General features: G+C 41.8%; 1 protein-coding gene across 2 annotated transcripts in view; it reads right to left on the minus strand.

Moving 5' to 3' along the window:
* GAD1 (glutamate decarboxylase 1) overlaps positions 1–12,856 on the minus strand; it is a 40,170-nt gene that overhangs the window by 15,010 nt on the left and 12,304 nt on the right. For both annotated transcript variants that reach the window (XM_082689211.1, XM_082689212.1), the window contains exons 5-7: positions 12,535–12,777; positions 7,269–7,359; positions 26–138 (exon numbers count right to left, since the gene is read on the minus strand). In XM_082689211.1, coding sequence (XP_082545337.1) covers positions 26–138; positions 7,269–7,359; positions 12,535–12,777 — 447 coding nt within the window. The remainder of the gene's footprint in view (positions 1–25; positions 139–7,268; positions 7,360–12,534; positions 12,778–12,856) is intronic.

Genomic DNA, 12,856 nt, shown 5'->3' on the forward strand with positions numbered 1-12,856 from the left:
TTAGGGAAGGAGAAGAGAAACATACCAGGAGAAAATATCCCATCACCGTCTTTACTTGACCACCCAATTATCTCTCTCATCTTCTTAAGTGTTATTTGCTCCATCAGGACAAATACTGGTGCAATTTCATATGTAAACCTGGATAGGTGGTGGGAAAAAAATGAACATACAGAAGTCAAACCACTTGTTTGGAGAACACAGACGATTGGTTTAGTATTTGTACTTGGGTTCTAAAAAAAGGTGTATTCAAAACCTCTCAAACATTTATTTCCTGGAAATGCAGTAAGGCACCAATCATAAAATATCAGAAACCAGCCTGGATTACCTAGAGAGGTGGTGGAAGTTCCTGCTCTGTGCTTTCTTATCAACAAAATAGATTTTTATCTGAATGGAATGTCTTAGATGTGGTCCACCCAGAGAAATAGAAGGAAAGAAAATGACTTTCCTGGGTCTCCTTCACGCTTAAGATCTAAGAAGATGCAAATACTAATTGAAAAAAATGTATTCTAAGTTCTACTTAAAATTGGTTTGCCACTGACCGAAACTGATGGTCAGTTTCATCCTTGTAGAATCTATAAAACTCAGAGCCAAAATCTATCTTTTAAAAACAATGTAAACATCGGAAATCTAACTGTGAATCTAATTGGAAATATTGACCCAGGTTTTAAAGATCTCAATATAATTATCTACATGGTTTTTCTACTGATAATCCCCAAGGACAGCTATGTTTCTATATTTCTCTGAAGTCAATATCCGTCAAGAATAATTATAAGTGATGATTTTCTAATTACCAATTATAAATAATAAGAAGATAGTCAACTGGCATCCACAGCTAACTGTAGGCTCTCAGATATCCTGGTAGGCTAGCTTTCTCTGTCTTCTAACAAACTGATTTGGAAGTAGCAAGCCATACTCTTCTCAATGCAATTAAGAATGGAAGCACAGTCAAGTAGACTGAAACAAGTAGTCACTGAAACAAGATTGTGGTACCGAGGATAGGGATTAAGAGAAATCAGAGACGGTCCATCCATAGAAAATTAAGTCAGAAAACAAAAAGATTTTTACTGAACCTGAGGCTCTTTGTCTTTCTGCTTTTTGCTTGGTCTCCTTAAGCATTAGAGCCTGTGGGCTCAGCTCAGACCATGCTTGCTGAAGAGAGACTCCTAGATTGACTCAGCCAAGTGATATGTGGAGACTTTATCATTGATTAGGGGGTTTGGGCAGAATGCCAATCCTGAGGACTAATGGGAATTCTTGCTGGTTTAATGATTTAGAAAAGCTATTTGCAAGGATGAGATAACAATTGTACAATAAGACACAGGTGAAGCTACTAAGTTTTAATCATGGGGGGGAGCAACAAATTAATCACTTGGTAGTAAAAGAGGACAAAGAGATCCTGGAGGACCCTCAGGATATATCTGTCGGTAGAAGAATTTTGTTTCCAAAAAGAATATGTCCATTTTCCTTGGGAGGACCCTTGAAATTTAGGAGGAAGACCCTTGGAAATCATGTGTTCAGTTACCATCACCTCTGGAGGTCACAATCATGCTTTGGTTCTGCTCTGAGCCCCATCACCGTAGCAACCAACACTCCCTCATGTCTGATGGCCTGATAAAGGAAGAAGAAGAGAAGGATTCCTGGTTTAGCCTGTGCTGTTGAGTGTACCCAAGAGGAAAACTCATGATGTGCTTCCAACCATTCTTGAACAAATGTGGTATCAATAGTGCCACTGGTTTTTGGAAATGTTGGAATGGCAAAAATGTTTGCATGGTGGAGAGGTACTGGCAGCAGTATGTGTGCTGGAATTTCATGACACCAAGTGAGAAGGCTTTCTGGCAAAAGTCAAGGAACAAATGGAATCACACACCATAACATCAGAACCTTATCCAGGATTAGATGAAAACTGAGCTGGAGTCAAATCAGTGTTAGATGGCCAGGCAGGAACCACATGGAGAAAGGAGAAATGATGGCACTGAAGGCCAGGGGTTGGTCCACTTCGTGATTTAAATTAATTTGGGTCCCACGTTTATATGAATTAGTGATTCTACCTAAGGACCGAGAACATGGCCATTACTCTCAGGATTAGAAGGAAGAGTCCAGAGAGTTTGATCATGAGACCATTTGATCTCATCTGTTCCAGTTTCCTTTTCTGTGCCAGGTACCCAGTTCCTAAACTTGTCTTTCAGTTTTATTCAATAAATACATATTGAGTAGTTATTCTCTGCTGGGTAGCATCTTACACACTGAGGAGACAAAGATGTTATAAGACATCATTCACAACCTAGAGGAGGAAGCTTACTAGGATGAATCCAGCACCTGTTTCTTGGCCTTGCTGCATCCTTTTTTGACAGTCCTTCCCGGGACGTGAAGGACCAGTTATCCCACAGCTAACACCAAGCTTATCCTGATTCACGACTCTAGTCCTAACATCCTCTTCCTGAAGCTGATAGAATGGTGTAAGCCTGCTGATCCTCAGCCAAGCCTGACAAATGGACTAACATAGTGTTCCCTGTTCCTGACACTTCTCTGATCGTGCCTTACCATCCTGGGCTATGTTTGACAACAGGGATTCTGCCTATACCCAATGTGTGAAGTTTACCCTAGAGCAGTGGTTCTTAACTGGGGTCTTGGAGGCCTCTAGAAATCCTAGGAAAGCTACTTCCCTTCTCTCCAGGAAGAAAATGAGGATAATATATCATTTTTGTATTATAGGAGATTCTCCCCTTGCAGCATGGACTCCAAGTTAGGTACCCCTTCCCTAAATGACCGATAAAAGCAAATAAAGCCAAAAGATCAAAGGTCAAATATGGATTCAAAAGAAGCGGGTTAGATGCTAAAGTCAGAGTACAAGATGACATTTCAGAATCAGAGAACAAGAAGCTAAAACTGCAAAAGGCTGTGGGGTGAAATTAAGAACATGGGATTGGAAGTAAGTATTCAAAACAGGATGGTGAAGATCATGAGGGACACTAAAGGAGAGTTCCGAGACTTTCTCTATTCTGAGTAGGGTACTGAGTAGCCCCTTTGTAGTGGTTCAATTCCACTTCTTAGTGGGATTCACTTCAAACTGAAGCAAACTGTTGAGAAGCTCTATTTCTCTTGCGGCAGAGTCTGTTTGTTGCTAACCAGTATCAATGTTCCCTTACTTCATTCAATTTCATTCAGGGTTGCAATTCACCTAGCTCAAAGATTACATTTTCTAGCCTCCCTAGGTATGGCCATGGGACTAAGTTCTGGCCAGAGAAATGTTATGGGAAATGTTATATGGAGCTTCTGAAAAGGTTTCTTAGAAAGCAAGAATGTGTTCCCCTTTTGACTGCTTGCCCTCCCTCCTCCTCTTTCTTTCCTCCATCTCCCTCTCTCCCTTCCTCTCTCTCTCAATCCTAATTCGGGAACACATAAGTAATGGCTAGAGCTCTAGCAGCCAGTCTGCGCCATGAGATGACTCTGAATATGAGAGAGCCATGTGCTACAGTATGGATTAGAAAGTCACAAGGAACCTGGGTCGCTGGTGACTGTCAAACTGGGAGCTTCTTTAATGAGAGAAATAAACGATTTTCTATGTGGACTCTCTAACTTCACACTCCTCCTAGATTTCTCCTTCTTACAGATGTGGCAGATGGCCCATCTTCACCTTAAAAGATAACATATCTAAGGGGAAACTTAGTGAGCCCCTCTGGTGTCCAGAGATGATGAGAGACAGAAACAAAAGAGCTGGGAGCCATCTCAAACAGTGACAGTGACCTATGCAGTGGCTGCCGCTCTTAGGTGTGTTCACTGCTCCTTGTAGACACTGGGCACTTAAGACTGGCACCTCCTCCAGTCTTCTTCCAGAAGTGGCACTTCCTCCAGAGCCACTCTGTAGGATGGATATTATTATCTCCCACTTTCTGAAGAAGGAACTGAGGCTCAAAGGAATCCAGCAATCAGCTTTAAGATCTCAGTATGTTTCAGAGTCAGAATTCCGAGCCTTTTTACCTCCCAGCTGCTTCTCTGTGACAAATGAGACCGGCTTGCTCCAGATTCCTCTCTAACAACCTGCCTACCAGTACAAAGTGACTGATGACTCCCACAGAAAATTTCTCCTGTGTAATTTCTATGAAAATAAAGCACGGGATACTTGAAACCGTAACCTCATAACAAAGGGCTGTGGCTAGATCTTGCCATTACGATTATGTATTGTCATCAGGTGCTGGAGGGAAGGCTGTTGTTCGCACTTGGGTGCTGTTCAGCCTGCACAGTTGTGCTCAGGAGCCAAGTTTTGGAAGAGAAGAGCTGGGCATACCGCAGGAAGCTACAGATCTGTGAGGTCTTCTTTGGGTCTCTTCACTGGGTCCTTGCCCAGAAGAACAGACCTCAAAGCTATATGCACAGGCAGGTATGAAAGCATGAACACCACTGGTCTTTCTATTTTCTGTTAGCAGTCCCATCCCTTATAACTTTGCCACTTGAGTTGGGAGACTGGGTCATTCTTTCTTGAAAGACTATACTGAGGACTATAGTTCTTACTATTACCAGTGCACCGAAATGCAACAACAGTACAAGTCATCAACAGGAGTATATTACTAATTAACTCCTTCTCCTTTTGTCATTCTTTCCCAGGTTTATTTTTAACACCAACCCAGTGGGAGAGGGAACTTTCCCAGGGGAGCAAATTTCTGCATCAGCTTCTGACGGTGCCGCCACATTTCATGATGTTCCAGGAGAACAGACTTAGAACAATTTCTAGATAATAGTTATTACTTCTTCAGACAGTGCCTTGTCTCTAGAACCGACAGAAACTATTTCACTGTTTTAAATAACCTTCTCTATCGATCTGCGGGAATCGGGTCATATTTTATAAATATCCACTGTGTTCAGTACAGCTGCAATTACTATGTGCCATTTAGTTGGACTGGCCTTGACCTCAGATGGCTGGGACATATTTTAGTGTTTCATGGCTGAGCTGAGGTAAGGAGAGAGTAAGGGACTTGATTTTATGAACATACACACAAAGGATAATTTGTGAGATCTCTCTGATTGAAGAAAAATCTTTTAGGAGAATATCTGGTCAGGAACGGTTCGAAAGAGTGGGTTCCTTTTATTTACCTTGAGATTGGGCTACATGTACTAGGGAATTACAGCTGAAAATCCCAAAGAAAACACACTTACAGACGCGGGGTGAATTCAGAGCCTATGTTAATAGGAATACTTGGGCTTTAATGGATATATACCTTTCACTCCATTTTTCTCATTTACTTTCCAAACAGTTAAGTTTTTCAAAAGTTGTACTTCCCAATTTAAAATTGTTCCTTAGTGTGAGATGTTCCAATTAAGCATTAATGTCTTTTTTCAAGTTATAATTAGTACATTATGAGTCTGGGCTTGCTGATATATTTTTATCTCACAAATCATGCCAGAGTGAAGGTTGTAAAGGCAAGGTTTTTTTTTTTTTTTTGTTAGAGGAGGCCATATAAGCAACTGCATCTTTGACCCCAATTCCTCTTGGCTCTTCATAACCTCAGTGCTCCAACACAGACACTCTGTGAAGTTAACCCTGACTAGCAAACAGGGAGCATGAAAATCATTTTTGTTTTCCATCAATTTAATCTTTTATGTCTTTTAGCACTAAAGGCTTCACTTGTCACATTTGCTTTTTAAAAATTTGTCACTGTTGTTTTAAATTAGCAAACAAAGCAGGAATCCTTAGTTAATAGAAACCAACCTACCTATCTTTCTTTCTAAGATTTTATGTATTTATTTCAGGTAGAGAGAGAGAGAGAGAGAGTGAGAGAAAGTGGGAGCACAAGCCGGGGGGACAAAGGGAGAGGGAGAGGGAGGCACCTCACTGAGCAGGGAGCTGGACACCAGCTCAATTCCAGGAGGCAGTGCTCAGTCCCAGGATCCTCGGATCAGGACCTTAGCCAAAGGCAGATGCTTAACCAACTGAGCCACCCAGATGCCCCAATAGAAACTTTTCTGAGTGGAGTTAGGTATTTTGAGTCACAGCATTAAATAGCTTTGGTACACACACGTATCAATGTATAATTTTTTAAAAAGAAGTATTTATTTATTTGAGAGAGGGAAGGAGAGCACAGGAGGGGGAGGTAGAGGGTAGAGAGAGAGGGAGAGAGAGTCTTGGGGCTTGATCTCACGACCCTGAGATCACAACCTGAGTCGACACCAAGAGTTGGATGCTTCCTCAAATGTGCGACCCAGGCAACCCAATATATAACATTAAAGTGACTTTTCAGGTTTTGTGGCTGGTAGCAGTTTGTTTAAGAAACATAGAATACCTGGAACTTTAATAACTTACATTCAATCTTGGTGTCAAATGGAATTTCTCATTTTCAGCAATACCCCCTTTCACCTAAATTCATTTTTCAAATCTACTTTATCATGAACTTAAAAAGTGGATGATTATTTTCTAAGTATTTCCACAGTAACTACAACCCATATAATTCTTATGTAGCTATTTAAAAAATTATTGTTAGAAACTTGTTCAATTATTTTCCCCTGGATACTTGAGTAGAATGTGGTTCCATGAGCTGGGTGTGTAGGTAGTGCTAAAACATCGCAGTGTTGAGAGAAAAGACAGTACTCAGTAGGCTATAACAACCCTCCATCAACTTGTAACCTGTCCTGTAACCTAGGGCATGTGTGTGTAGAGGAAACTGTGGGGCTATCACAAGACTACCCAAGAAGTACTTGTACCCCAGGGCCTTAGAGTCACTTTCATATAAATTTATAAGAAATTGGAAACAAATGAAGGCTTTGCTGACTCAAACAAGTATGGAAAAAATTTTAAATTCAGAAAAACAGTGAGTTCCCTTGAAAGGAATATGTATCACTACCAGCTGAATTTTGTTTTAGAATATTTAAGTAGGCAATAGGTTGATCAAATTAGTTTGTGGCTCTCTGACAGCTCTCAATGATGAAGACAAATGTGCTTAGAAGGAAAAAGATCATATTCCAAAACGTGACCTCTTTAAGATCCATCATTAAGATACATGGTATCTTTTAACATGAAATTTCACACTAAATTCTGAAAGCTAGGATTATTCTTTCTTACAACTGTGCTCTTATTAAACTGCATTATTCATTAAAAATAGCTTATTGAATGTTTACTATTAAATCAGAACTGTGATAAACCGAAAGATTGTAAGAGAAAAGAGGACTAAGACAATTGTAATAAAATTATCATAGAACCATTGGAAGTGGACTTTTAAAGCAACAAGCCATAATCACGTATCATGGGTGCTTATATGAAGATAATATGTGGAACTTACATATTGGTATTAGCAGTTGATGTCAGCCATTCGCCAGCTAAACCAATTATATCCAATCCAGTAGAGAGCTGGTTGAAAAATCGAGGATGACCTGGGGAGATGAATAAGAGGTAAGCATCAAGGCAAACCCAAATTTTTCAAGCTGTCTCCAAAGCAAAAGTCTGGCCATATAGATCATGCCTCCATCCCAGGAGTCTAACGGAAGGAAGGGCAGGTTGACCCAAGCTATACTAACCTTTAGCATTACTGAGGGTCCCCAACTTATGCTTCTGAAGCAGAATGTTTTTTAAGTTAAAAAAAAAAAAATCCTATGTCATGACACTAATAATCTTTCCGGTATCTAATTTGTTGATTTTCAGATGAACTTCTCTGTCATAATAATTTTTGAAATTACAAATCAGGATGTGGTGTTCCTAGTTTTATCTATAAATATTTCAACTTGTAATTTAACATTTCAAGGATTCAAGATCAAGTGGGTCAACATTAACTGATGGAGGAGAGCCTGCAGGCCTCAGAGAGGGCCTGTGGCTCTGTGGACCAAACCAAGCCTGCGGAAAGTGCCAGACTATTGCTGATTCTGGGGGCATGCCGTCTCTGGATCTCCGTGTCATTCAAATATGATGTCAAGCATTGGCATCTTTTGCCCCTACAGTCAGGTGACCATTAAACTAAATTTATTGCTGAGATGACCCGGCACTTCCTCTGTGAAACAGAGGCAAATATAGTCTCCTTTACGCATCAAGTTGTTGGTACAAGAATTGTTACTACTTTATAACTCTAAAAACCTGTGCAACACAGAGTATGCTTTAATGGGCTTTGTTCTCAGCAAATTCAGGATTATTGCCAAGTTTTGGCCAACTTGGCGTTCACAGGAAAACTCGATCCCACATCAGCAGGCTTGGCTAGGCTGTCATGAAGGTGTCAATGCAATAGATTATCTAGGGGTGTGTGACAGAGAACTGGTGTTAGAGAGATATGCTGACTGCTCTGTTTCCAGTAGAAATTGCTTTTGCCTCTGAAATGACTGTCCGAGAGCTACTCTTTGACTGGTCCTGGTCTGAGCCTGCTTTCTGAAAATGTCTGCTTTTCCTCATACATAATGGAGACTCATTTAGAGCATCCAGACTATGACTTCTTATATCAGAATATACTAATCACCATATCTCAAGAGTACTCAAAACATAATACTGATCTTCAGGGAAAAAAGTGAAAGAAACATAAACAGTAAGATTAGTGTAATTATGGGCCCAGATTTCAGACATTCGTGTAGATTACTCTCAATAGCTTAGACTAGTTCCCTTTATTCTATTTTGCTCAGTGCCAACAGAATCTATGAGATCTCCTGCAACATGACAAATTTTGTTGCTGTCTGTTAAAAAATACACAATATCCTTTTGAAAAATTTTAACAATAAATATATTTTTAGAATATTTTATTTATTTATTTGAGATAGACAGAGATAAAGACAGAGAGAGCCGAAGAGAGCACAAGTTGTTGGTAAAGAGAGCACAAGTTGTTGGAGAGGGAGGGAGAAGAGAGGGAGAAGCAGGCTCCCTGGTGAGCAAGAGCCCAATGTGGGACTCAATCCCAGGACCCTGGGATCATGACCTGAGCTGAAGGCAGATGTTCAACTGACTGAGCCACCCAGGCACCCCTTAACAATAAACATCTCTAGACAAGACCAAATATATATGTATATATTTATCATAAATAAAAGGAATCACACTATTTGACAATGTATCAAAGCCACTCAATATGGCAGAGACAAATGATGGACAAAGACAGACAGACAGAATGACAAAAATGCCCTCAAATAAATATGAAACAGTATCTCTTTGTCCATTGAATACATAAAGGAAATGAAGTTGTCTAAAACCTTGCTTTTATCTTACGACTACAGCATTATGCCCCCAAAACCTTATACCAGAATTTCTATCAAGTAACAAAGTGACCTCTTTTAAATTTAAATTTCAATTTGCTATATTTGATGGAATAACAGATGATAGATGTGCTAGTAAGTCAGGTAGGGAGAGAAAGAGTTACTGTTCAAAGTTAACTTTTTCAACAAATAAACTTCAAGGAAAAAAATGGAGTGGGAATCTGTGAAGAGATACTAAGCAATTACAATGAGGAGAACTTGCTTGGATCCTGACTCAGACGAATTGTCACATTCATGAGACCACTGGGAATTTGAGCACCGACTGGATATTTGATATTAAGGAACAGTAAATTTTGGATTTTTTTAATCTAACAATGATGTTGTGGTTACTTATTTATTTTTAAAGATATATTTTTTACTTGAGAGAGAGAGAGCACATGCATGAGTGGTGGGGGAAGGGGCAGAGGCAGAGGGAGAGAGAGAATCTCAAGCAGATTCCCCACTGAGTGCTGAGCTTGCTCCAGGCTCCATCTCATGACCCTGAGATCATGATCTGAGCCGAAGCCAAGAGCTGACTGACTAACTAAGTCATCCGGGTGCCCCAAATGGTTATTTATTTTTTAAAGAGTTCTTGAGGAGGCATCTGGGTGGCTCAACTCCTGATTTCAGCTCAGATCATGATCTCAGAGTCATGAGATCGAGCCTGAGGCAAGCTCCACACTCAGTGGGGAGTCTGCTTGAGATTCTCTCTCTCCCTCTGCCTCTGCCCCTGGCCCCCTCTAAAAGAAAAGAGTTTTTGAGAATGAAGAATATTTATGGATGAAATAGTATATCTGAGATTTGCTTCCACATAATAGAGAAGAGGGGGAGGGGGAGGGGTCGAAGTGAAACAAATTTGTCGGGAGCTGGTAAGAGTCGAAGCTGAGTGTTGGTTCCATAGGGTTCATTATACTATTCTACTTCTCTACAAGTTTAAATTTTTCTATTAAAAAAAGGTGAAAAAGAAGAAAAACTAAGGAAGTTTGTACAGCTACTGTGATGGAGGGCTGACCAGTGTCTGTGTCAGGTCATGAAGAATCTATACAATTCTGGTTCCTTTGTTTGGAAATACTTTATTCATTTGTAAAGAAATTTCCAAATACCATCATCCTCTCTTCACAAACTGTGCCCTGCTCAGTATGTTTTCACTATTAAAGCCCAATTCATTATTTTGGCTGAGTAGTAATATCCTTTAAGAAACAAAACAAAACAACCTACCTTCCACTTTGTGTAACTCCCTGCGGGGTTTACCCGATTGCCCTGATCTACATCTAAATTCTGGCTCTGCAAGCAGGAGGTGTGTTCTCCTGTGGCGGCAAGAGTCTGCCTTCCCGGGGTCAACACCCTGAGATGCAGCAGAAGGTTTCACAGGGCCTGGGAGGTCATGAACTCTGAATGGAAGTACCTGCTCCCAGAAGCCATGCTGAAGGGCAGGGATGATCGGCTGCAGGCTAACTAAGTGAAGTCCCACGTGGGACCCATAGGGCCCATGCTCCTATGGCCATGTGATGCTTCCGTTTTGTAGGCAATAGGAGCTACTAGTTATGACAAACCCCCATGTTTTTCTTTGAAGGACAACACTATTCTGAGCTTTAATGATCCAAGTACATGGTATCATCTCTCTGAGAAACTGCACACAGAGAGGCCTGACAAAACAAAACAAAAGCCACTGGGCTAAAGCAAGCCCAGCTAAGACATCCAGGGAGAATCGGGATCCTTCTTTGATCTAGCTGTGTAATACTACTCAATCTCCATCAGGAATAGGTTAGCCATCAGGCCAAGGTGAGCCGTAACTAAATTGACGCGCGTGCTTTTCTTTAAAAATCAAACACAGACCTTATAACATAATTAAGCCTTGTCCATTCTGCAGTTAATCGAGGAAGCTACACTTATTTCCGTGGCCTTGGCAGACCTCATAAGCAGTCTGGGATTCCTTATTTAAAAATGTCTCTTTGAGTGACCTCATTATTTCATTACAACACTCTGTATTTGACACCCAAGAGTCTTACCCAGCTCTGTCACCACCAAGCTCCCTAGTCTTGGCCTTAAATCTGTCTTCACATGAAAGGGATCACAGAGGAGAGTGAGAGAGAGAGAAGAAAAAAGAATGAGGGGCTACCAGGGGCTCCCCTGTGGGGGCAACTTGGCCAGGCCCTGCCAGTTCCTGCAGCACTGTGTGCCCAGGGGCTCAGGGAAACCAGGCTGCTTCTGGGGAAAGACAGCAGTGAGAAGAAAGCATTGTTTTCCTCCTAGGCTTAGAAATAGCCGGATAGGGATCCAGAAAGTCCTTGAACTTGAGCCACTTCACCTGAGGCACCTGGGAAGTAAGCACTTTGGCCAGGACCACTGATAAGAGAGAGTTGCTATAACATGAAAAGGAGGCAAGAGGGCTTCTTCAAGGGCCCCCTGTTAAAGATATGACTTGGAGAGTCTGAACTCCAGAAACTGGAGTAAGATGCAAATGGTGTATGTGTATGTGATACTTTTGCCTAGCCAGCAGAAGGCACTGTGGGTTGCACGGTGTCCCTCAGAAAGATATGTTCAAGTCCTAACCCCTGATTCCTGTGAGTGTGACCTTATTTGGAAAGAGGGCTTTTGCAGATGTCATCAAGTTAGGGTGAGGCCATAACTGAATGCAGCAGGCCTAATCCAAAGATTGGTGTACTCATGGGAAGAGAACACTTTGGATACAATCACAGGACACCAAGGGAAGATGAAGGTAGGGATTAGAGTGATGCATGTGCAAGCCAAGGAATGACTTCAACCACCAGACACAGGGACAGGCAAGGACAGACCTTCCCCAAGAGTATTCAGAGACAGTATGGCCTGGCGCACCTAAATTTCAAAATTCCAGCCTCCAGAACCGTGAGAGAATACATTTCTGTTGTTTTGAGTCCCCTAGTGTGTGGTCATTTGTGGCAGCAGCCCTAAAAAACTAACATAGAAAGGGAAGGCACTGGGCCCAATCCTCCTTAGTGTTAGGGACAGGCAAGTGTAGGATTTATCAGAATGAAATGGGCATGAAACAGAGGAGAGAAAAGAAATAGGGGGCAGGTCATTCTGCTCTTTTCAGATTGTGAATAAATCCAAAGAATGAAAACTCTTTATACAGAACTTGACACAGCCTCATGTGTTTGTATTTTTAAATGTATGTTTACAACAAAAAATGATGATGAGCTCTTGCCTAGGTAGGATCCTCCATCCCCGGGCACTGCCCAAGGTTGTTCTGTGGTCACTGAACTCACCACTACCTTCCCTCACTGCCGGGTTTCCCCTAGTTGACCGGCAAGGATGACCGGCAAGGAGCGCAAGGCTCCTCCCACATGTCCCTCTGGCTCTCACCCTTACCTGTACGGACCCCATACTTCAGGGTGTCTCTGCAGTCAACCAAGATCTGCTCCAGGGACTCGGGGTGGTCCGACAGCTCCAAGTTGAAGCCCTCCATGCCTTCCAGCAGCTGGTGTGGGTGATGGAAGTCCAGCACCTTGGTGGAGCGGTCGAATGTCTTACGGACATAGTTGAGGAGTATGTCTACCACTTCCAGTAGGAACTGCACAGTTTGCTCCTCCCCGTTCTTAGCCGGAAGCAGATCTGAGGGGGGGGGGGCGGGTAAGCCAACAAGTGGTTATCGCTGGGCTCCTGTCTAGGTTTCCTCAGCCCAGAAATCCCA

Source organism: Mustela nivalis (genome assembly GCF_964662115.1).
Source record: "Mustela nivalis genome assembly, chromosome: 11".
In the NCBI taxonomy this organism is placed as follows: Eukaryota; Metazoa; Chordata; class Mammalia; order Carnivora; family Mustelidae; genus Mustela; species Mustela nivalis.